The sequence below is a fragment of the Manis javanica genome, chromosome 7 (genome assembly GCF_040802235.1).
Source record: "Manis javanica isolate MJ-LG chromosome 7, MJ_LKY, whole genome shotgun sequence".
Taxonomy (NCBI): Eukaryota; Metazoa; Chordata; class Mammalia; order Pholidota; family Manidae; genus Manis; species Manis javanica.
In genome coordinates this window covers 122465446-122493048 of record NC_133162.1, presented here as the reverse complement: position 1 = coordinate 122493048, position 27603 = coordinate 122465446, and the positions used below count along the sequence as shown (strand labels likewise).

At 33.7% G+C, this 27603-nt stretch overlaps 1 protein-coding gene across 7 annotated transcripts in view; it reads right to left on the bottom strand.

Annotated features, from left to right (window-relative positions):
* Positions 1 to 27603, bottom strand: part of GALNT13 (polypeptide N-acetylgalactosaminyltransferase 13) — a 494477-nt gene that overhangs the window by 131423 nt on the left and 335451 nt on the right. For all 7 annotated transcript variants that reach the window (XM_073241476.1, XM_036996088.2, XM_036996089.2 and 4 more), the window contains one exon: positions 11264 to 11444. In XM_073241476.1, the coding sequence (XP_073097577.1) occupies positions 11264 to 11444 (181 nt within the window). The remainder of the gene's footprint in view (positions 1 to 11263; positions 11445 to 27603) is intronic.

The window sequence follows — 27603 nt, the reverse complement described above, 5'->3', positions numbered from 1 at the left end:
CTGAGACTGAATCAAGAAGGAATAGAAAATCTGGACAGACCAATCACTAGTAATGAAAGTTAATCAGTAATCAAAACCTCCTCACAAAACCAAAAGTCCAGGACCAGATGGCTTCACAGGCGAATCTGCCAAACACTAGAAATGTTAATACCTATGGCTCTCAAACTATTTCAAAAAATTGAAGAGAAGGAAATGCTTCCCAACTCAGTTACAGGGCCAGCAGTACCCTGATACCAAACTCAGACAAAGACACTACAAAAAAGGAAAATTACAGACTAATATCCCTCATGAACATAGATGCAAAAATCCTCAAATAATGTTAGCAAACTGAATTCAATAATACATTAAAAGAATCATACACCATGACCAAGCAGAATTTATTCCAGGGGATGCAAGAATGGTTCAATATCTGCAAATCAATCAGCATGATACATCACATTAACAAATGAAAGGATAAAAATTGTATGATGATCTCAATAGACTCAGAAAAAGCATTTTGATCTAGATTTTGGTAAAACAAGGATCTGCCTGAATTGAAGTCTACCTCACACTCAATGTCATAGTGATTGCTCTGTCAGTCCACTCAGCCTCTTTCAGAGACAGTTACTTCCATGTGCAGTGCACTCAATGACTTATAAGTAGAATGACCAAATAATTTATGTTCAAATCAGAAAACTTTTGTGAGTGAAAGGAGATGCTATTAATAATTATTGCCAGATAACAGGTATGCACCATGTCTGTCCCAAGCAAATAAAGATATATAGAAACTTTTCTTCAATGCTTCTTGCCCTCCCTGGTTAGGGAATTCTTTTGTTAGAAGTTTTTCATGTAGAGCTAAATTTGTTTCCTTTCCATCTTAATCTAGGGGCTAGTAAATATGTGTTTTAATTCATATGTAAGTTTCTCTGATGATAGAATTTTAGAGTTACAAAGATCTGACAAGAAATGAAATCTAACCTCTTCTTCAATTCTCATTAGAGCACCTCTAAAATCTAGACATCTAGACTGTATCTGAAGTTTTCAAGAAATACGAAGCTTTTTATATTGCAAATCAATCAATAATGTTTTTGGAAAGCTTCTTGTGTAGAACTTAAGACAATGTTCTAATGATCTCTTGTCCTCTGAATCTACAAATGTCTAAGCTCTTCCATATAACCTTTTAGTAAAAATGGTGTACCTTCTCATGCCTTGCTCCCAGTCAAGACACTCTTACTTCCACTGTTGTTTATATATCATAGATGAAAGGCTAGTTAATATATTTAATTGGTGTTCATTTGGGTCAACTAAGTAACTTATTCAGACACTTGGGATCTATATTCTTTAATTCAAATAAGAATTTTTATTGAAAACATTTATTTATTTATTTATTTATCTATTTATGATGAAATAATAGAATTTCCTAAATTATTAAATAGTACAAAACCCTAATCACAGTTTTCAAATCTTGTTAAAAACAGAGATATTGTACCAAGACATACAAAGTTTATGATGCAAAACAGTTCAAAAAATTAATATGATATCCTAATGGAACTCATTTAATAATGATAATTCTGACAATAATTTTCAGTAATAAATATGCCATTATTATAACTTGATTTATCTTAATTTCAATCATATAAATTAGAAAGTTTACCTGTCATATACATTTTATTGGTGTTTCCATATGTTTAGAATATACCATTGCTAATTGCTAATACCATATATAATTTTAAATTTATATATATACCAGTTCAAATTGCTAATACCATATATAATTTTAAATTTACCAGTTCAAATTGCTAATACCATATATAATTTTAAATTTACTTGCTGAGCCAAACTAACCAAAGATAAAGGCTAAACTGAACACTTCATTATTATAATATAATAATCTGTTATTTTTTAACTCATGTTTGCTGCAGTTAAAACATGAATCTGTCTAGATAACTAACATAGAATAGCACTTACCTCACTATGTGTTAATGAATCCATGCGTATGTGTGCACCGGGTTTAAAGTAGAGATTTCACATCAGGTGGCTCATAGCCAGACAGTTATCAATATGTCAGCCACCTGCTCTTAGTCATTGACATTTCTATTAACAGTAACTATTATATATTAATGCTGTTTCTGATAAGATTATGGAGAAAGTCTATTTGTTAAATAGGCATCCTATCTTTAAATAAATTGTTTCTCTATCCCTTTGTACAGCCCTCAACCTGTCTCCCTTATGCACCCTTTCGTTCGGGCCGATATCCATTGTCCAGCATTCCTTCCTACCAAGGACTTGCTGCAAAGCTCTCTTCAACACATATTCCCACTGGATAAAGATAACCATAAAAATAGAATTCTTGTTTTCTAGATAATTGTGTTAATATGCTAAAAGAGAGCTACTCCCAAGGGACTGCAAATTATTAGAATGCTGAGGTAATCTCTCATTAGATTTTAATGTCTAGTAGGCAAGTATGTGGTTGGTTTTTTGTTTGTTTTATTTTTGCAAGGGACTATTTTAAAGAGCTTCAATCTGGGAAGTTTAACCCATGTTTTATCATTAAGTCTAGCCAAGACTGGGTTCCCTACTTCTCTAAAAGTTATCCTTGGCTCTGCTTACTTTCCTGAAAGTATATGGAATCAAGTAATTCCAGAATTAAACTCACATTTTATTTAAAATACCTAAAAGATGATGATAACATAGAAATTCAGCAAAAATGATCCACAATAACACCTATGGGGACTTAGCCTGAGAATATTAAAGATAAGAAATCCACAATGTGTGGCCACCTGACCACCAATAACTTTATGAAAATGACTGCTGGTGAGTGTCAGAGTGATCGGCCCAATTCCATCAAGAATCAGAATGGAAAGTTAATGTAATTAATTATATAATTTTAAGCTGTTCAATTTTAGTTATGCTAAAATTAAACAAATTGGAGCAGTCTGAAGATGGCAAGATGAAAGTAGTTATGATAAAGCCTCCACATGCACTTGAGCTATGTTTGATTCATATTTAATGCTCATATAAAACAAAAATTCAGCCTAATGCTGACAGTAAAAAATCCATGCATTGTACACAAATATTCTTGATCATTTGCATCATTTTGAAAAATGTTGAAATTTCCTACTTTGACTTGCTGAACAAGCCTTAAGGAAATGAAAATTAATCAGGCCCATCCAGTCTAATTGTGTGGAATTCAATAATTGGAAACTTTAGAATATTACACTAGTTGCATATACATACACACACTAGAACAATACATTCTGAGAGAGGAAATACTAAATATATAAATAATTTTGGTATCTAAACCAAACAATTTTAGTATCTAAAGTTAATGAATGTTCTATGAATAAATCTACACTATAACTCGTTAAATTTATTCACTATCAAAATACTTTAAAACTACCTAAATTTGGTAAGGATGAAATTATTTGAGGGATTAATTATCTGCATAGTTGCTGAATTCCTAATCAGACTCTGAGGCTACAATGATCCACCCTTATCATCCAAATTCCATATTTTTATAAGATTCAATAAATATTATTTATATCATCCATTAATTAACTTCAAGGACTGTGAATTCAATTTGAGATAATTGGAAATAATTACTGTAATTAGAACAGATACAATCATATTCATAGATTTATTTAAAATTATAACTGCCTATATCTGATACTTATATTTATGTTCTGTGGATAAAGATAATGTTTTGCATAAGGACAATACATGATTCTGGTATTTTGCTTATGTTTATTTCTCAGAGAGATCACTGATTACTTAAAAATCCTATATGTTTTACTCAACTCAAACCTAAATTCTTCAGTGTACATTTCTGGAGTACCAATGTACTAGGCTTGGGGGAGACTGTTTTAGCAAAAAATAATCACATAAAGGTTAGAGATTAAATTCCTTTTTAAATTATCTTTCTGTATATCAGTTGAGTTACAGAATGTGTGATAGTCTGGGAGAAAGCCCATGCAATATATATATAAAAATGGACAAAAGATTAATTACCAGATTATATAAAGATCTATGAATATATGAAAGGGCAAAAGATATCCAACAGTAAAATGCACAAAGGATATAAATGAAAGGAAGAAATCCAAATAACCAAAAACAGCAAAAATGTTCATTCCCAATAGCAATGTAAGAAAATACACTGGATTTATATGCAAACATAAATCCAAATATAAACAGATGCATGCATATATGCATATACACACATACATGTGAAAAAAAGAATCGAAGTTTAGAGTGTTGACAGTATCCTGTATGTGCTCAAATACTGTTGGTGGAAGGGAAATTGTTTAGCGTTTTTGAAGGGAAGTTTTCAAAATATCTACCAAAATATGCATGTACATATCCACTGATCCAATAAATCTATGTCTTTGAATATATATGGCTAATTACAAATATCTAACATTAATTGGGTGTTTAATATTTGCCAAGCATTGTCCTAAGTGATTTATAAATCTTTTTTGCATTTACGTCTCAAAAATTATGTGAAAGGCCCTGTTATTATAATTCCCATTTTACAGTAAGGAAACTAATACAGAGAGGTTAAGTAAATACAGAGGGATGCATGGAGCCAGGATATGAACTAATCCAGGCAGTTTGCCACCAGAGATCTTTTTCCTAATGCTGCTGTAGTCTTCAGAAATATCTTCTTAGGCTCACAAAGATGTTTCAAGAATGTTTCTGTGATTTTTTACAATAGCAGATCACTAAAACCTGACTAATGCTTGCCAATATTGGTATGATTGAATAATAGACATATAATTAATATCCTTTATATATGCAAATATACACACATTATGCAAATAATATATATTATTATATACAATATAATACTAGTTAGCTGCAAAGTGGAATGATAAAATCCTGTGTAATTGTATGTAAAATACTGCTGGACATATATATTAAAAGAAAGGAAATCAAAACAATACCTTTTATATGATCCTATTTACTTAATATATGTGTATGTACTTGTATATGTGTGCAAATGCATAGGAAACAGATCAGAAGGATACACATCAAATGCCAAAAAGAGCATTATTTTAGGGAGTGGGGACACAGCAGTGGTGACTCAAACTTCTATACTTTGCCTCTGACCTATGTGATAAAATAAGAAAAAAAAATTGAACTCAATGAACTCTAAAAACAAAAACAAACAAACAAACAAAGATACAGTCCTTTTATTCACATAGCTTAGTGGAGGGAAAGAATTTAAAATGCATAAATGCTACAATGGGAGAAATTCTGGTAGCCAGTGGGTTCCTTGGAGAAATTACATCAACCCAATAGATGATTGATAATGGTATTTTATTCAGAGGTGGCAACATTCCTGTTTTAGACATATGATCAAATACTGTTTTAGACATGTGCAAAAATATAAAAGCAGGAGGGAGCATGTTAAGCTTCAGACCTGAACGCAGTTCCACATGTTTGACGAGTGGAGTGATAGGTCTGAAAGTTCAGGACAAAAGGCTGGAAAGCTGGGCAGGGATCAGATCACGCAGGGCTGTCACACAGATGGGATAATGCCTGGCAAATACTTAACATTCAATTAATGTTAGGTATTTGTTATATACTGGCCACTTTCTGGACTTTGACCTTGTGTTAAGTCATTACAAGGTTGTTGTTAAGTGAGAAATCAAGAGAGATGGTGTTTTAGAAAGGTCCTCAAGCAGCATCATAAGGGTGGGTGAAAAGTGGGCAACTTTGAGGCCACAAGACCCGTCAAGATGATCAGACAGTGACCTGGATATGGGACAGAGTGAAAATGAGGATGACTGAATGGATTTGAAAGACCTTTGTCGGTAGAATAGAAAGGAATTGGAGATGCATTTGATTTCGAAGTTTGTGAATGAGAAGTAGGAATCAAGGAAAATGAAAGCGGGTCACCTAAGTATCCCTCTTATTCTTGACATTATGTTACCCATATATTAAGCACTTAATTTTATTTTTCATTTAAATGAATTGAATAGGATGCAGACAATTTACTCACCTTTTAAAAGAAAAAGGGGGATCTTTCCTGTGTTTGTAATCCACTACATAGCATAGTGCAGATGAAGAACGTGGTAAATACTTACCAAGTGAAAAGAGAAGGAAGGTAATATCATTATTATAAAAATGCAAATAAATACCCATAAAACATGAATCAAATGCCAAAAATAAAAAATGACCTAATGCCTTTAAGAATTAAAGAATTTATAAGTGTTTGACTGATCGACTAAACCACCAATGTTGAATATAACTCTCAGCCCTTAAATTCGACATTTAGCATTTCAAGGTATCATACAGATAAAGGAATTGTATATTACAATGTGGCATATTAAAATGATTTATAATTTTCTCCTTATAATATCATATTCATATTCACTCAGAGATACTATACTTAATGTTACTGAAAAAGCAATTATTAAATTATAAAAATTCAAAATTCATGGTACAAATATACTTTGCTTTCAGAAATGCTGCACTATTTTCAGATGAATTGATGTTAACCCAACCAAAAATTGATATCCCTGGTTTATTAAAAAAAAATCTGCAAGGTACACATTTTGCTGGAAATATCAAAACTTGCGCTTATGAAATCAGCCTGGAACCACATTTTTATGACTTATAGAAGAAATTAGGCCCTATACTTAGAGGGTAAGTATTGCGTCTTTTAGAAACCTCAGCTTGCTGAAAAACATTTGTATGCTATAGATACAAATTTCAAGGGATAGAAATGAATATAGGTCTTAAACATTAATAATGATCCAAAGATCATTATTAAACCTAAAAAAGGTTAACTTTCATGAGGTGATTTTTCTAAAGCAGTTTTAAAAGGTTAACAAATAGAGCTAACCTTCAAAATAAGTTCAAGGATACTTCTCCAAATATGTAATTTCTGTTTATGTGGAATCCAGATTAAACGACTGAAATATTGCCAAAGGAAAATAGGCTGTTTTTCTGGTTACATACAAATACCTTTAAAGGCATGTTTTGGGAGTCTTTACATTTTATTTTCAATTTGTTTCTGCTCAAAACAAGAGTGCAAGCTGTCCATTTAAAAAAGGAAGAATAACAACCAGAGGTTATACAAAGTCTGCTGTTTCTAATCACCATGTCAATTGATATACCCAGTTAGAAATCTACCTCCCCAAAGAAGGAAAATCAGTATTTATAGAACAGCCAGCATTTCAAATATATGATTAGTGTTATTACTATATTCTATTTTAAAGTTCTTAAGCATTTTACCTGTAACCAACAGGAAAAAAAATGTTGCCATTTTAATGGGATGTTCTGTGAAGAAGAGTTTCTGCTTACATCACTTCATTTCAGAGCATCTGCTAGGACAACCAGATTGGCTCAAACTGAAACAGTCCAATTACTGACTTTAAGAGCCTACAGGGTTTTAAAAATCAATGATGCTATAATATTTGCATTCGTAAAAAGACAGCCAAAAAGCAAACTAAACAAATGCTGAAAGTGTATTCTGCAACACTATTTCAAAGTATTCTTCTCTTCATTCATATACCCAGTTTTGGAGATATAAATAGACACAACTCCATCAGCATTGCCTATGTATAATGGGCATTGGCCAAGACAATTAGGAGATATAATAAATATTTTGAAAAAAATCAGATAAAAGTAATTCATACACATAGTTATTTATACATCCCATTTTAACCTTAAATTAATGCAGGTCATGAGAAAAATGAAAGTCAACATGTAAAATAATCTTACTTTACGTTTATGGGCTCTTAAATACTGCTCTATTAGAGAATGTTATTGCCCACCTAAATTATGTATGTTAGACTTTTATATTAGTCCTGAAGGTAAGATTATGCTACTGTGTGTGCTTATGATTATGGTGTAATCATAAGAACCCTTGGCACACAGGTAAGCCGAAGTCAAACTCAGAGGAATGACATTGCAGATATATGAAAAGTACCCTTTAACTCTCTTTTATCAGTAGGTCCTTAATCAGGGATTAGATCAGAGAGGTGGGACAAAGGCTTCTGATTTGCTGCAATTCTTGCGAAGAGATTCCCTAGGGTAGTCCAGACAACCATGGACAAATTCAATACGAAAGAAGAAACTAAAGTGGCTCCCATTCAAAGCTCATTCATTCAGTCATTTGCTGATTCTTCTAGTTATTCAACATATTTTTTTTCAAGGACTGCAGAGTGACAAGAAAGTTGCTAAACACTGTAAACACAAATATTTGAGTTACTTTAGGTATAGAGACAAGCAATAAAAATAAAACAATATGGTATGTAGTAATAATGGATTGGTTGTGGTATCGAAACTGCAGGTAACACATTTTCAAGAGAAAGAATGCCCAGTTTGTTCAAGAAAGATAAAGCCATAGCATCCCTAAAACTAAGTAGGAAGGTAGTATTTTATAGAGCATAGTGGAAGGAAGCAAAGTTGTCAGAATTCAATTCATAAAGACTCAGTATTTAAGGATCACATTTTGAACAACTGCATAAGTGAATACAATTCTGTAATAGAAGCCCTGGTGTACAACATGGGAGTCTTCACACAAAATGTCCTAGACAAGTTTACAGATACATGGAGGTGCTTCTAGAAAGAACCATAATAATTTCGTTAGCCAGGTTATTAAGGAGGTTCTGGAGAATTAAACAGAACTCATCATAAACTTTTGAGGGTTTTTTCATAAATGTGTTTATGTGTATGTGTTTTTGTATACTACTGTAAAGGATATAATCCTAAGTGTAAATGTGCACACATGTGTCTCCCCAGCCTCCTCCTCCCACACCAACTTCTCTCAGGTAATTTACCTGTTACTGGAGGAGGAGAAGAATAGAAATTAGCAAAGATTCTAGACATGAGCAAAGAAATCCATGATTTTGATTTTCAGAGTATCAGCAAACATGAGTAATGACGAGAATAGTTATTCACTCAGAACAAGCTAGACTCTGTACAAGTGACAGATTCCTGACTTCCCAGCAGAACTCACTTTATCTTTTTTCGAATGATCTGAAACCTGCCCAGGGCTAGAATTGTTTTTAGTCATCCAAGTCTAGATTCTGGCTTACTTCCCTTCTTTTCCACTGAGAAGCAACTGATTGTAGCTTTTGATTTTTCCCTCTTTGTCCTTAGGACAACATGCCAGGTTCCATGCTCGGCCATGCTGTCTCTGAGACACGCAGAAGCATAAATGCCCCTTAGGAAGTTCCTTGATTTTGTCAGCATAACCGCCAAATGTCCTTTTCCTGCTTTCCAAAGTACCTTTCTGGATTTAAATGAACCCATTTTATAAGAACAATAACCTTCCAAATGATATTTATTGTAATGTAAAAACTACACTTTCTAGAAAATATACAGTCCCTGCTGAGCAACATAAAGTCATTAGTTCCCGATAACAGGTATTCCTTTTCACCCTTTAAATTCTAAAGCTTGCCATTTCATTAAAGTTTGAGAAATAGTTCTACGATTTTTCTGCTTTTTTTTTCACTCAACAGGAAATTATACAAAAGAACTAACCCATCACTTTTTACAAATAATATTCATCATGGAAATATAATGTACATGGTTACAATTCTTCTCAATTACTTATATCCCTGAATGTAAGTTGTACAGAATCACACATAACACATTTCTTTCTTCCATTACTCCTTTCTTCATATTTAAGCTTCTATATTTCTACAAGTAATGATTTGAATTCAAAAAGCATTATCAAAAGAAAATAAAAAAAGGTTATATAAATGTCACAGCCTTGCTGCAAATTTTACATGATCTTGGGGAACTCAACTCTGTGAAAATCTGGACTGGGTTTCTACTGTAAAGAGAAATACATTTAAGTGTGAAATAGTGTTCCTGGCAATCACTTCTTGACACAGAATAGGATTGAAAATGTGTGAAAAACGTCCTTCTCCTCATCACACATTTACACATGCATTGCCCTCATTTTTCTTTTCTATAGAGTAAGGCTGGATCTTCATAAGAAAGTTCAGAATGCTCATTCCCTTCTTCATCTATAGAAGAAGAGTTTTTACAGCTCCATATATACTTTCAGAAATCAGTGCATCAGAACCCAAACTGGCTTTTCTTAAGGCAGTAAAAGGTGCTAATATAGAAAAAAGAATGTTGGGATGGGTTTAGTTGTCATTCTTATGAGTTACAGAATAATGATATTGTCCTACACATAAACTATCAAAATAAATCATTAAACAGTATTCTGCCAATACACTTGAATTCCTATTATATTAATTAATTTATACTTTGGTCTCTGACTAGACTTGGAGATCTTGAAAGCAAATGTGTATCTTCCTCTTTTTATATCTTCTCATAATGTCATTTTTTTCCTTAAAAAACAATGTAATGTCTCAGAGATTTTTTTTTTACTTTTGTAAGTAATATGGCTATAAGAAAAATTCTAGAAAAAAATAAATAATGAAATCATTCAAGTCATATCACCCAGTAATTGATTTTCTAACAATGCTTCAGTTCTTTTCTCTTGAATGTTTTTTAACTCGTCTTTTCAATTGCGTCTTTTCAATATTTAAGTTCTTCATTAAACTTTATTTTCTTTTTAAAGTCTTTTAAGTGAATTTTTAAATGTAATATGTTTACAAAGAAAATTTAGGAAATATACAAAAGTATAAGGAAAAGCATGAAATAATTCATAATTCCACTGCCCAAGGAGAGCTATTTCTATTTCTATATCCATTCTTTGTAACTAAACTAGGATAAAATTCATCTCATATTATGCTTTTTACTTACCTATTGATGACTAATTTACTGTCTTTAAAATAAATATTCTTAAAAAATATAAAATTTAATATCTGCATAATTTTCCATCTTGTTTCTATAGGAAATAATTTAATCTTTCCCTATTCAAATATTTAAGAAAAATAAGGCAATTAAAAACATCTGTTTAAATTTCAATAACATTTCTTACAAACTCAGTTTTTTTGGAGTAAATAAAGGCTTATTCCTCTTAATTTTTTTTTTCATAAATTGAACTAATATGTGTGTTCTTTAAATCTGAATCACTCTGGGTACTGCTTGCTCCATTTTTCTAGCATAATACTTTTGCCAAGAAAACAAAAAAAGAAAGAAAAGAATACTTCGGCATTTGAGATAAATATAGACTTTCTCATTTTAGGTGAAAATTGACTTTATAGTACAACTTTCTCAGACACGATTTTCTGCAATATTATAAACAATATTTTATTTAACCTAATAGAATTGCTGAAATAATGAGACACATTCAACATGTTTAAAATTTTACTTTCCACTGTAAAGGAAAGAAAGTGTCAGAATTGTTTACCTGGGGATATGATATAGAAGAAATCTTTAAATTCATCCATCCAAACTTCTGCCAGCCTTCTGTTATTTTTGTTAATGACATGACCAGTGCCACCTGGGAAAGTATATGGAGTTGCCTTCCGAAAAACATGACCCACGTGGGAGCAAGTCACAATCTCCAGTGAGCCTCCACATTGCCAAATCTGGGGAAAAGAGCAGTTGTTGTGTAAGAATCACTGTAGATAATACAGTGACATTGTCTGAGAAGCTACTGAGGCTACGGTTAAATCTCCAGATCTTATATGGTGCAAACAAATATCAGACAGATACAAAATTTAGAACTAGTATACTTAGGTTTGGAGAGGGTTGTAATTTGGAAGCGCTTACTATATTTATATATTGTAGCATCAAAATTGTGGAACTAAGATATAACTATTTTCATGTGCCTTTATTAAACTACCTCATTTGCAGTTTCTAGTAGTTAGTCAAATTGCTCTTTAATAGATATTTGGCATCCAAAATCTGCTAGGAATGAATGAGGATGTACATGTTAGAAGTCATGGTCAATAACTAAATTTGATTTGGAGAAAAATCAATCAATTTCATCCATCTGGAATTTTTAATGACCATTAATTATCAGCTGTCCAATATCTCCTGTATCTTACATTTTGGGATATGTTATCATTCTTATTAAGATATGCTAAGTCTCCTTTACATCTGCTCAACACTGACACATCCTCTGAAGTCAGCCTCGTAGGTAATTTCTTCTAGGAAGCTCTGTGGGAACATTGAGTAATGTGTGATTTTGTATTTTACATGTTTTCACGAAGAATTGATTATGCTGTATTGTGAGCAGTTGTTTACCTCACTATCTCTCCTTTAAAACTAAGAACTCTTGGAAAACATGTCATATATTTCTTGGTGTCCTAGATTTACTGGAAAGTTAAGGTTAGATATTAAGTAAAAATAGCCATAAAATATTTATTTCTAAATAGCCATAGGTCATACAAATAGCATGTGCACATATGTATTCTATATATTCTATATACATATATATATATCACCTGTATATATATATATAGTATACACAGATACTACACACTCTCACATATATATTCATTACATAATACTTATGTGCTACAGCTTTTTTTTATCCCAATAAATAAAAGTCATTGCTACATGCAATTGGAAGGGCTTGGTTTTATACTGTCATGAACATTGCTCTTATTTTAAGGAAAGCTGCTTATTTTGAAACTTAAAATTTTCTCCAATTGATCCCTCAAATAATGCTCATTGAGAGGAGCGCTGCTATTGGCCTTGGGTAGCAGTCAGAGACATTCATTTGTATCAGATGAAAGATGCTAAGTAACAAGTTACATTCATCAACAATGGTTTGTGCATTACATGTACAAGCTATTCTTTTACATTTTCTAATTACTTAAACAGTGTAATGATAAAGAAGAGAGGCTCCAATCCAACACCAAAATATAAATATAAAATATAAATGAAATATAAAGGAAGAATGGAATTTACCACTCTTCTCAAAAGACTGGGTTGCTCATTCTTTCTTTCTTTTTTTCTTCTTGACAATGATAGTTTCAGTATACTATCATTATTATTAATATTACTATTTTTATACAGAGGTACATATAATAAAGTGCCCAAATCTTAGTGTACAGTTCAATGAATTTTGACAGGCATATATACTTATACAGCCATCACCCAGATCAAGATACTAAATATTCTCATTAATTTTATTCCCCCTTCACCTGTTTCACCCATTCTCCCACCCATCTCCCAAAGAGCAACCACTAGTCTGTCCCCTGTGTCTATGAATCCATTTCTGTTTTGCTCTCTCCTTTATTTTTTTAATTCCACATAAAAATGAAATCCAGTGATAACTTTCCCATCTTTCTCATATTCAATCTATAAACCTTGTAATTACTCACATCTTTACATTCTTCCTATTAAAATGGAGGCAGTTGGTCCTTCTCCTGTCAAAGACAATTCAATGCTTACATGTCATTCTAAATCATATCCTTCATTCTACTTTAAGGACCTCACTGGCCTGGTCCTCCCCTTGGTTTTCACCTGAAATATCAATCATTTCCCCTATTCTAGATAGTCTATTTCACAAAATATCTCCTAAAATCTCCTGTCTTTCAAATAGATTTAAAAAATAGATAAACAAATAAAACAACTACAAAACCCAATGAAAAGTTTATCCCTTGGTCCATATTCCCATCTAAAATATCTCATGTTTCTGTTTCTTCTCATGTAAATTTACATACAATTTTCATTGGTATATGTAGTTGTTTCCCTTTCTCAATTTTCATCCATTTTTCTACTCATTGTGAAATGCTGTTTATTTCCACAGCTCCCCCTAACTGACATGGTAAAAATCCCAATTTTTTTTCCTTGATGAATACCTAATAGACTCCTTTCTTGGATTCTCTGGCTTTCACTCCTTACTCACTCTAAATTGCTATTTAAATGTTAGCCTTCATCTTTATTTATTCTCTAGGTGGTATTATGTGTTCTTATTATTCTACATATGATCTGAATACTCCAAACCTCAACAGTGACATTTCAGCCCAAACTTTTCCTCTGTACTCTAGACTTGTATATATCTAAACATCTACTTGATACCTCCTTTTACATATCTCAAAGAATTCAAATAAACATGTCTGAAGTACAGTTGTTAATTGATCCCCACCTTGTCTGGTAGGTCTCATTCTCTTTCAGTCTTTCTTTTTTTGAATCACCAGTAAATGGTATCACTATTCACCTGACCGGTCAATTAAAAAAAAAAATAGAAAACTCCTTAAAAGCCCAGAAGTTGTCATTAATTTCTCCATTGTTTCATCACTTATATTCATTCTATTAATCAATCCTGGCTGCGCTGTCTACAAAATGATTCTCAGTATAGCCATCTTTCTGTCTCCCCTACCACCATCCTTGTCTTCATCACCAACATCTCTTGTGGGGCAATTGCAATAGACACTTAATTATGTTGCTGCTTTCACTGCTGCTATCTTATAATTTATTTTGTACTGAGAAATCAGAATGGTCTTTTAAAAATGTAATCATTTCATTTTACTTCCCCGCTTAAATACTTCAATGGTTTCTTATTACACTGTGAATATAAACAAAATCCTTAAACAGGGCCTCTAAGACCCTACATGATTCTCCCTGCTTGTCAATAAACGCTGGTGATAATGGCCCTCTGCCATTTCCTAGAATAACAAATCACATACTCTTTCACACACCAAAGCCTCAACAAGTGCTTTCCCTATACCTGGAGTACAATTCTGTTTTGCCCTTCATTTGACTGCCTCTTTTCCATACTTCTCATCTCAGCTAAAACATCACATCATCAAAAAGGTCTTCTCCAGTTACTGTATTTTAAGTGCCCCATACCCATTATTTCCTCTGAGAGCACCCTGTTTATTTCCTGCATTGCTTAGCATAATCTGCAGTTTATTTATTTGTGTGGCGATGCCTATGCATTTTTTCCCCTAACTAGAATGTAGACTTTAAAGGGAAATGGAGATGTCTAATCATTACTGTTCTCCCCAGATCCAAGCCCACTGCTTGTTACAGGTAGGTGTCAACAGTATGTTGGTTGAATGGAAGAATGGATAACTCAGATTTAATTACCCACATTAACATAAAAAAGGTATCCTTGGCAGAATGATGAGACCTAAACAGACATATTTTGGAGGGTATGTCAAACGGCATTTTTTAAGAAAATATTTTCGGTATCACACTAGGCAGAGCTGTGTAATAAAATCATATATAGCTGCTGACTCCACACACCTTGGAAATTGAGGAAGTTCTTCAGAGGTCACAACACAAGAAATACACATTAGAAATGGTTGATGGCTTATGACAAGCAAGGTAGGTAAATGATTCCATCTTAATTTTTAATGTGTTACCAAAGTAAATATTTAGCCAAACTAACACTCTTAAAAACATAATCTAGTAAAGTACTCAAGTATTTGTACTGTGACCAGGCCATTCAACCAATTCAGAAGACATAGCATATGACATGTTTTACTTAAGAGGAAATTTAAGGCACTCTCTTTATTGTGAGGAATACAGTGTTATGGTGGAGCTTGCCTTTCTCTCCCATGGATTAGGTATGAATGAGGAGCTGCTTTCTTCCTTCACCCATGTCATATAAGGGATCTAAGTAAATAAAGGACAGATTTGCATTTCACTCCCTGGGATATTTGCTGAGCAGTAAAATCAGCAGGTACCTGGTGCTGCCATCAGAACACAGCATAATGTGGTGAGTGAGTTCGTGGAAAAGTCTCAAGTGTGGGGAAGAATATAACCCTGGTAAAATGGGAAACAATTCTTGTTTAGAGAATCCTGAAGGCAGGTTGGGGTTTACTGGACAGCTTATTCCAGCAGAATTGATAGGCCCTATGACGCAGTGACCCTCAGAGGGGAGTGGTCTATGGAGACAATTGGATAAGACTTTAGTGGTTTCCAAACTCTACGGAGCATGGAATATAGAGGAGAAAAAAAAAATCAGCTGTGTGAGTGGCAATATGGGAGATCAGCGAGGAGATGTGCCACTGAGAAAGGCAGTTGGGTGAACTTATAGAGTGATAGACTAAGATTTTCCTCCCCAAAAAGCCCTTAGATAACAGAGGGGATAGTGGGTGAAGCTGAGGACACTTTTAAGAAGACTATCATAAGGACTGAGGCCACTAGCAGCACGTGAAACCACAGTAAAGCAACGAGAGGCATCATAAAACATGGCAACACATAACCTGCCACTTCTCTAGCTCTACTATTTGGCCCTGGATGATACTAGATGAGTAGCAACCCAGAACACCCTGCCCTTCCCTATTCCAAGTGCTTCTGTCAGCAATGGGCCTAGAGAGAGGAGAAGGAGAGCTATGTATTGCTTATGAAATCAAACTTTAACCTGAACACAATTCGTATTTTTAAAAACTGAAAGTGTCCAGGAAGCTATAGAATATGTCCGAAATGACATCAGGATTGGAAAGGAATATTCTTCAGAGCATGAAGCAATGGTCGGAGAAAAAGAATTAAGTTTGTACCCCACTCAATTTAGACAACACAATAAGCTCCATTGCAATATAAACCAGTGATTGACAGTTATCCTCAGGGCTCCCAATACGCTTTTTGCGAATACGGATTAGCACTGTCGTGTGTAAGGGAGGGCACTCTGTTTCCTCCACCTGCCACATCTTGGCCCTACCCTGGTCGGTGGGCTTACAGGTCCTATGCCCTGAGCACCCCCACAGAAAAGAGAACAGTATCTAGTTTAAAAACTTTTTAAAGTAGTGTTCCATTGGTCTCACTCCTTACACTCCTAATAGACAAAGGTGAGGATATATGAAAGGGCTGATTTTTGGTTATCTTTCTAACTTGCAATGATATTATTTTGTGTTTACAGTTACAGGCATAATGCAATAAAGCAATTAGAAGACAGAAGGAAAACCTGTCCCTGACTTTGACTCTTATAGATGGAAGCAGTTTGTAAATTAAATTTAGGAGAAATAAAACAAGCAGAGGGAACTGTTCCCTAACTCAGTGAATATTAGCCTATGTTTTGCTTGTAAGCCATAGTCTCCTGCCTCCTGGAATAAAGTAAATACCTTTGCCATTGCCATCAGCTCAAAAACTCATACTGAATTTCTTCGGTAAAGCCTCTCCCCAAATTTTGCATGAAAATGAAAAGATCAAGGTAGGAATACATAACATTATGCATTAATTAGGGTGATATCCGGTCATGATGATAACCAACTAGTTAAACAAAACATTTAACTGATCAAATATTGAGCCAACAGCTACAGTGCACTGGGGTAATATGAAAGAATTAAAAAATAAAGTTTCCAGAAAACTATGTGATTAAATATTAAAGTGGCAAGAACTCAAATTGAGTGGAGTCCCCAGTGATTCTCATGATGATTTCCCTTAGTGTGTCTTTCAATAAATATTTTGGGAAGTTGGAAGACAGGACTGAAAGAAGAAAAAGCATGACACAGTTGATAAGAACTTGGCCTTGGAAATAACCAAGTAGAATTTTTCTAGTGGCTCTGTCACCATGTACACTTGAGAAAATTATTTTATGTCTTCAAGGCCATCACTTCCCACTGAAAAATGAAGATAATAATAACTACTTGCTAAGACTCTAATGACATTGTGATGAGCACCATGCCTGACCCTTCAAATGAGAAAAGACATGAAATGTTATCTGCATATTCCCTAATTTTTATCGTTGTTGTTCAGGCAAACCAACATCTATGGATTATCAGGTTATTCTTGATTCTTTAAGAAGTATTTTATAAACTTTGGTGAGTTTTGCCTTTTTTGGGAATTACAGTATCAATCCCAAATTGATTGTCTAAGGGTTTCGGTACAATGAACAGTTTAAAAGAATAGCCAATTAGTTTCCAATTAGAATATTACACTTTGTTCTCTGAAATGTTTTTACAGAGTCTAAACAAACAGTATAAATTGAATAAAACATGATGTCTTATTCACATGATCATGTAATGTCTGAATTATTTTGTATCATAAAGCATTTGTGATTGCTATTTCTAGGATTCTAAATGATTAACATTTGTATATTACATCTTTCTCAAGTAAATTTGACAATGTGAAAATACAAACTGCCCTTTTAACCAAAGAGGACTGAAGCTAGCTAGTTATTTGTCTTCATCCCCAGATATTTTTATTAGAGTCTTTTGATAATGGAGGTTATTAATCAAAATGTAAAATGCCCATTGCTCATTTGATTATCTGCTTGTTTTTCTTCCTTCACCTGGAAGACAATTAACTAACGTACATTATTCTTTTCATGTTTTTTGGCACCTAGATTGGTGACATTTTAATTAAAGTTCATAGAGTTCACAAGCCCCAACTTTGCAGCCTCAGTTCTAGTGTACTGTTGTTCCAAATTTTACAGCTGTTATGCCAAATTCATGCAGCTGCTTGTTTTTATACTAATCTTTATCCCTCCAACCCCAATCCACACACATGCTATCTCTGGCACAAAGACATTGTTTAATATGGTCTTAATAACAGCAACTATATAGCATGGAGACCCCATCACAGAATGCTTCTAAGTGTGCAGGCTCTGTTGCTGAGATCTTATCCTAGCTCTGCCACTTACTAGCAGGTGAACTAGATTACTTCATTGTTGCATGCTTCAGGTTTCAGGTAGTAACATGAAACTAGACAAATCTACCTCACAGGGTTGCTGTGAGGATTAAGGCAAACCAGCCCACATAACAATATTAGCCTTTATATGAAGAATGGATTCGAATGGACCTAATAGGAGAGATTTATTAAGGGATTATTCTAATAATTTAGGAAAGAAGTAATAATGACTTGGACCAGAGTGTTGTCAATGGAAATAGAGAGGGATGTAATGATTTGATATAATTTGGGAAATTAAAATTAAGAATTGATCTATGTGTTTTCCCTCAGCCATAATGTCCTTCCTATTAGGCCCTACTTACATACATTTTCTTCTCATAGATAATTCTTAAATGTGTTAGGTTTCACTGACCTCAGTTTTCACTGACTCACAGGATTTACCACTCATCTCTATACCACTCCATCCCATTTGGCTCTCAGTTCTGTATGTCACCTTGCTGAATGTTCACGTGTGTGTATACGTGTCTATGCATATTTATGCACATATATTATTTATATGCAGTAGCCTTATCTTCCCAAACACATTATCTCTTTGAGAAGAAGCATCACGTATTTCACTTTATGAAATAAGTATAATTCACATATGGAGAAAAAAATCAGAAGGTTCGTATACCATTAAATCAGTATTTACAAAGTTTAAAAAATATTTAGCTCATATTGGTGCTCAAAAATATTGATCAATTAATGTTGATATAGGGAAATCTGGAAAATTACACAGTGTATACAAAATGTTTTCCACTATAAAACAGAATTAGGAGCAAAAGTTATTTTCTAAGTTCTGGCAAAGTGAAAATTGAAACAAGATGCTGATGACTCAGTTTTCAAAATATTTCATTCTGTGTTCATTGCTTGCTTGACATAATCCCTGTCAGCACTTCAACTCTTTACTTGTTTATACATACTCAAGTAGACCGATGACAAATCTTTTAATTCTTGCAATGAAAACAGTCTAAAAGAGCCTTCATTGAGATCCTGAAGCACTATGATCCTTGATTAGTTGGCACAAACCCAAGATACAAGGGAGGCATTATTCAAAAGTGGCAGGTATAAGAGATTCAGTATGCATTTTCTATTCATTCTTTATATGAAACTTGCCAGTTGTTTTTCAAGTTGTTTTGATTGAAGGAATGTCTTCCTTAACTTTGACTCTTGGCCTAGTTTTCACTTCACAGCTTAATTAGGAGATTTACATGATCTGGGAGAGGTCTCAAGAACCAGAGTCATAGCCTGATATTATCATTACATCTCAAAGTGGAGACTTGTACATCAAGCTGTTGTGACCTTTGCTCACCAGAGATCACAGTCAGCAAGCCTGAGGAATCTACCCACTACTTCATAATCAAATGCTTTTTCAAAAACAGAACTATTATTTGTATGAACAAGAGAAGAAGAGAAGAAAGCATTAGATTTTAAATTGGACACAGGATTCTTGACTTGAAATAAGTGCAAATTGTAGAATTTGGAACAAGTCACTTCATCTTGAGAGTCCTCAGAAAATTCATATATAAAAGAAGAGGAAATGAGGTTGATAATGGCTAAATTTTGTTCCAGATGTCAAGGAGTCAGCTTAATCTCTTTATAGAGTGTATGTGACCACTTGTAGAGATCAGATTTTTAGGTTTTACCAGAATGATAAAACTCTCCAAAATTTTAATCAACGTTTTTCTACTTTGACAAGCTGACTTCACTTTAACTTAGTATCAGAAGTACGTGGTTACAGATAACATTCTCTGAACAAGAGAAAGTAGGAATGAGATGATACTGCAAAACTTACTACAAGGCAATCAGTGTTCTTCCTCTCAGATTTGGGGCTCCCCTATTTTAGAAAGGTCACAAATGTTATAAAAACAAGGGAAACCACAAAAGCACTTTTGCTCTTCAAGAGTTTTTCAAGAAATAGCCATATAGCAGAGTAATTTGAAGTTTTTATTTTTACTTTGGAATTATAGACAATTCTGAGTTGAATTGATACCATCATGTATCCCATCCATTTGTTTCTAAAATATCGTTACCAAATACTTTTCCTTCCAAAGTGTTTTCCACCTTAACTTAGAAATGAACCTCCTGAGAGCCCCAAATTCAAAATGGACCCTTTCATACCTACTCTATCTAAAGGACTTAACTTAATCCTGAAATAAGTTTCTTTAAGGGAAATTTCCCAACCCAGATTTATCTTTGTCCTTTGCCAAATACTTAGCAAGTGACTTCTGGGGCTTAGGGGTTAAGGGAAGTACGAGGAAGGGAAAGAAGAAGAAAATAGAGAAGAAATAGAAGAAAAAAAGCATTGAATTTTCAAGAAAACAGTGCAGAAGCATGGAAAGGTATGCTTTTTTGGGGTGTGGCTGGAAGCAGAGGAACTGTTCTGAGATGGAACTGAGACAATACAGGTATGAACTCAGCATCTATCAAAAGGACGATGAAGTGGTTGTGGTCACAGCTGAAGTCTTTTTAGCCTTGTGTCCAGCTCCTCTCAAACACAAACACCCATTCTCAGCAGTTAAAATGCAGAGTGGAGATCCCTCTGATAATGCCGACATTATATGACATGAATTCTTACACCGCTTTTTCCCTCTCAACAGTTTTCTTTGCCTTGGAGTTTCCTGATCTTCAGAATCACCACACAATATGGCCGCTGCATTTGCTGGCCTCAGGATAAATGTTACCTGTCATTATTCCACACCTTATCAGGGCCGCTGATAGTGAGGAAATTCCCAACACTCCTTTAGATCAAGAGAGCAACACGCAGTCCTGATCGTGTTATGGCAAATCTTCCATCTTCTGCTTAAATGACATGTATGAATAAGCAGGCAAGAAATGAAGAGCAAAAGCCACCTACCGGATATTGAAAAGCCTACATAATATAAGGCAACTCTCCTGAAGAAAATTAGTGTCTAGCTTTTCATATTTACCAAAAAAAGTATTGCTTTTTTATTAGTATAGATTCTCCTAAGTAGATAATTCATGAAAAAAGGACACAAATACTATGTGAGGGATAATCACACTTTTTCATCTCTCAGTAATCAATAATCTGAAAGTGTGATATATAGTAGAGGTTTTGGAAGTATTTTCAGTCATTTAATGGGAATATTGATTAAGACAAAAGTGGAATTACTGGAATTTATGCTTGCCTCTTGGTACAATTAATCCTATGTATAAATCTCAACTGTGAAAAATTGTATACAGATGTTATTTTTGAGAACTGGATGGAAAGGGTTTGTGATTTATTAAATGATATTTGGGTCAGATATCTTGCATTTTTCATTAGTGTCCTCCCTTGTCTGATGATCTGACCGCCTGTCAGATATCCATAACATCTGCTGCTTCTAGCTGCAGAGAAGCTCATGACAGCTGCATGATGCTGTCCTAGAATTCATGCCAGACAGTCTCCTTTGAATAGCAGTAGACCACCTGGGTACCCAGCTGCAGTATGTGACAATACCTCCTGTTCTTTCACAGATGCCAGAGATACTTGAAAAGAACTTGGATGGGTAGGGGAAGAGAACCTGGTGCCTCAGAAAGAGTTGTCCTTCAGTTATTCAATTTCTCCATCTGTAAACTGTCCATCCCACCTGATTACAGCGATCACATTTTAGCTCAAATGAAATTTCCTGTATTACTTTAATAGTGCTCAAATGCTTTTCAAAGATAAGTCCTCGTGATACATTTAAGGAGAAGAATAACCTCTTCCCTCTCAAGCATTTTCCCTCAGGCCTTGGCTGGATCTATTCAGCAAATATATACTAGTCATTGCCTTTGTGTCAAGCACCACGCTGAGCTCTAGGGCGCAGAGAAAGAACAATGAAGCATGGCTCTCTGTCTTCCAGCAGCTCACAGTCCAGTCTAGCTGTGAATGTTAGAATTGGGAATATTCAAGTCCAGTCTTCAGTTTGCATTTCACATTGGAGAACAGTCTCTCATGCCCACAAGAAAAGGTACTATTTTAAGAGGAACTCAGCCTCATCATAAATAATCCGTTCATGGATAGATTTTTCTTTTCCTAGTTTTTAATCAACTGGAGACATTTTCTTGTCAAAGACCTGAGACATTTTAATAGGAAGCTATAAGTTTTGCTTCAGATAAATACGTTTCCTAATGAGTACATATAAAACTCTAATGCCATTAATGGAAAGCTATGATTCCCTTCCCAAAACCATCTTACAGGCATCTTTTTTGCTGTGAAATACTTAGTGAGATAAATGTGAAACATATAAAAATATCCATATTGATGTCACCTTACAAATACCCACAAAACCCACTGCATGGGAAAGTAATGGTCTACTTTGAAATTTTTTGATTTTTTAAAAATAAACTGATAGTAGTCAGTACAGGTTACTTTACACTTTACAAAAAAAGTAAAGAAATAACCATGAACCAGCAATGGTTAGGATGTTACTTCGCTTACTTAGTCATAAATAAGGAGTGTGTTGTGCAAAGTTTATTTCTCCAGATATGACGCTTAAATCACAGTGAAGATAATTTCCTCCTCTGCTTCATTAGAATTGCAAGATGTCATTCTTGTGACCTTTAAAAGTTGTTTAATAGAGAACATCAATGCTTATTTAAATCTTTGCTGAAGAAGCTGTTTAATCCAGAACTTTCTCCTCTTATCGTAGCCCAGTATCAATCCCAGACTGTAGATAATCTTTTGCCTTCCACTTTTCTTGAATTTAAGAACAGCTGACCTGTCTATCCATTTCTGCCTCAAAACATCTCACATAGCTTAGTTCTTTCTTTCCATTTTGGGGAAGAGACTCAGTTCCTCTCTCCAAAGTCTTTCCTTTCCTGCCCTTGGGATCTTCACTCAGAGGAGTGCTGGACTGGAAAGAGACAATGTGGGTTTGATGTTCAACCCTACTAATTTCCAGCCACATAACTTAATTTCCTTGGGACTTAAAACCTTTAGCTATAGAATAAGACAATAATAACAACCCGTGTGGTAAGGACATAGTCAAATAATGACCATAAAACTGTGTTGCAAACTAAAAAGTGTTACACAGACACACTCTATTATTACCTCTATAATATTCCTCCAATACCTGCAGGTAGTTCTCTCATCAACTGTCCCTTCCTCTTTCTTTTTCAATATCACCTAAATTTCTTAAACCTTCCTATCAGCTTATATTTTATGTTCACTTCTGTGATAAATTACAATAGCAAATATAAAAATAATTACTTTGATCATATTCATTCTGCAAGTTACTATGTGTTTTCTTTACTATTTGCTGGGAAACTTCTGGAGTAAGAAGTTTTTTCTTTTCTTATATATCCTCACAATCCAATTTTCTTAACATCTCATATTCTAGTATCATGATTCCAGCATCTGAAACTGCTCATAAACCCTTTTATGAGCTTTCATTATTCGTACTCATTCACTTTTCTTCAGCATTTGACACTATTGACAATCATCATAACTTTCTAAGCTTTTGTGATATATATTTCTTCTTCCCTGACAAATTTGACTTAGCATTCACTTTCTCTTTTTTTTCCCACCCCTAAATGTAGGTGCTACCTGAGAACATGCCTTGCTATTCTGCTTTCCCTATTTCCTTTCTTTGCAAACTCATCCATTCTCATGCACTCATTTAATTATAACTCTGTAAAGCTAACCCTCAAATCTGTCACCTTCCCCATACTTTCTTTGCCTTAACTCTGCTACACATTTCCAGCTTCCTCAGGTACATTTTTAACTTTCTGTGACCTTAAAGAGTCAAGAGTTTCCATTCTGTTCTTCAAACATGAAAAGAAAATTTGTAGTTCTAGGGGGTCTTCATTTTTAGGGACAGAGAATTGATCAATGGGCAGGAATCTTTAACCTGACCTAATTGCTATCTTAATATATCATTACTATATTAGTGTGGGACATTTTTCCCATAAACAGTACATAGATTTTTGTCTTAATTCAGAAATTCTAGAAGTTATGGTGATTTCTCAAACACAAGTAGTGTTTGATCAGTTAAAATACAGAATATAAAGCTGACTGACCAACTAAAATACAGAATTTAAATATATAAAGAATTTGTTTAAACAATTAAAATAGAGAAAAAAATACAAAATTGGAATTGTGTATTGCTGGATGATGAAATAATGAAATGAGCACAAAAATATAGTCATATTTTTGACAGTAGCATACTGCATGCAGAAACATATTTTAGTATTCAGGTACATGTTGGTGACAGTGGAGAAGTGTTAATTCTACACCAAAATTTTTATTTCAATTTTAGCATATTTGAAGGGTAAACCAGTGGCTAGTTTGACAATAAAAATTTTAAGAATTTTTAATTTATCAAATTTGAATTTTCACAGATGTAGTAAAAACAAATTGGATTTATTTTTTAGCAATTAAAAAAATCTATAAAAATCTGCAACTACATTTTCAATGATACTTAAAAATCAAAATTTTTTATTAGTATTTAATACTCAAAATTTGATACTTAGGTTTACTAGCAGTTAATACTCAAAATCTGATACTCAAATTATTGGTACTTAGTATTCAAATTTCTGAAATGCTAGATCAAAGTCTTTCCTCAACATAGTCTCACACCATCAAAAGAATCATTCTTAGTATCTAGAATCTGTTATTGCTGAAATCGGTGAGGCTTATTTAAATAAATCCCATAATTGGTTTCCTTTTTTAACTGTATTTCTGGTTGAAGAGAAAAACAGTGAAACGATTGGTAGTTATGTACTTAAGATAGACATCACTAAGTGTGACAGTATAATCACAGCTTAAGATGTTGCACATTTATTGCAGTAGTTACCATAGAGATTTAAATTTGGCTCTTTAATAAAAAAGTACATTAATTCAATTTTGAATGCATTAATTTTGGCTAGCAAGGTGCACTAGGCTTCCTAACTGAATGCACATACACAGAAACAGCAGTTTTGGAAATTTGTCCTAGAAATTTTTAAGGAATCAAATATAGCTATATAAAAATAATAGGCTCAATTTTGTGAGTTTTTAATGGACACTTCATTAACAGTCACTTGAATCCTAGTTCTGTAAAATACATATTTTTGGTTTAATGATATGTTATTCATGTCATTTTCAAGAAAGAAACAAAAGGTGGGAGGACAGATATTCTAGCTGAAACTTAGATATGGCTCAAAGCACAAGGACAACAGGGGTACAAATCTGAGAGTTTGCTGATTTCCAGACCCCACTCCTCTCCTGCCCTCTTGTCTATAGGATAAGACCCTTGAATTTTTAATTTATAAATTCTTCCCTGACTAGATCACAGAAATCTTTCCCTCCTTTGAACTTAATGTGTTTTTTTATACCTTGTATAAAAAAGTGTATAATGTCATTTAGACCATGCCCTACAAACTGAGAAGAGCCACATCTTGTGCACATACCATCTGTATCTAATGCAGGTCTAAGTATATAACTATTTACATTGACTGAATAGGAAACTGATGGTAGATTGATACCTGGCTGCCACAGAGAGGTAATCTGAAGTATAATGCAAACATCAAAAATGCATTAAAGATAAAAAATGAACTATTGGGGAAGTAAAGCTCTTCATATATTTAATCCATGCTGAGATCCATTATGATAATACGTATAAAATAATTTTGTGAAGTACTATTCAAATGCAAAGCCTCATCAAAATATAAACTCCTAGGGAGCATGGCCTGGTGTTTTCTTCATGTCTGCATCTCTAGTAGCTAGCACAGTGCTTGGTACAGACTGTTCTGAGAAAATGAATTCTCTCTTAACCCTTGAATGTGAAAGCTTTCCCTGCCCAGAAGCTTTAGGATAATTGTGATCCTATGGGATTGGAATGAGAGAATTCAGCTCATAATTTCAAAGTTGCCTAAGGCTTTTACATTTACTCTATTTTACATTATGCTTTATCTTGAATGTCCTCTGAAAATCCTTTCACAGCTGGATTTGCCCTGTCAATGCTATCCCTCACGTTTTGCTTTCTTCAAAGCACTTGTCTTTGTCTGAAATTAATAGACTAAGTTTCCTATTTACTCATTTATAGTGTATCATCTCCCCCTAACATAAGCTCATGTGACCAGGGATTGTGTCTATCTTCTACACATCTGTCTGACCAACTACTAGCCAATATTTTTCAATTAACTAACGAATTCTCTGAACTAAATTTACTTGCCAACGTTATTTGAATTCAATTGTAGGCTTATCTCATTTATAAATAATTGTATATAATAATTCTTGAATTTTCTGAACTAGAAATATTTTTGGAAGTTACTTAACATTCCCTTATAAAGAAAAAAAATGGAACCTTAATTTGTAAAATAAATAGTTCAGAGTCATTTCATGGCACACATATTTAGATACAAAAAGAAAGTCAAGTATTTCATTATTAGAATATTTTAGGCACATTGGAAATGTAAATCAGCAGGATAACTGCCTTATTTCTCAGCATCATTTTGTGTGAATAGGTACACTTCATAGGAGGCTTTAGCAAACCTCGGCCATGACAGGTGTCAGACTTTTCTGTGCAATAAGTTTAAGCACATTAACATTTTTCATATAGTTATTTTTATTGCCATAAATTCAAAGAATTAAATTGAGATCCTTTATATTTAGGATCAGAAGGATCATGAAGATTTTTTTATAGGCAATGTGGGTGTGTATGAGATATTTGTGCACATTAGCAGAAAAGGATCAGAAAATAATCACCAAACTTGGAGTGTGTTTCCCGAAGGTGACATTTCACATATTTGACCCTAACAAAGATTGCTGGTTTCTGAATGTACAGAAACTCACTAAACAGCCATGTATACATGACCTGGTCTATTGTTATATACAGGGAAATTCTGCCTCATATGTTTGAAATATGCCTGCATTTGTTGAAGAGCAGCATTGCCAAAAATTTTTTGTCATGACTCAGAAATCAATAGTTTCCTTTTCATGTACATCTGTTTTCATTAAATGGCTTAATCCAAGAAGACAGAACAGAAACTGAATGAACTTCCAACAAAATTTATTTCCAATGTATATTTCTGAATAAATCCTATATAAATATCATTCATCTCCATTTTATATATTCCTGGAAATATGAATGTACATTTTACACATTACTATTTCTGTATCATTTTAATTTCTTCCTCTCTTTATGCATTTAATTCCTATCCATCTTGCAGAGTTTCCTAATTCCCTCATTCTATTATCTGAATCCCAACTCC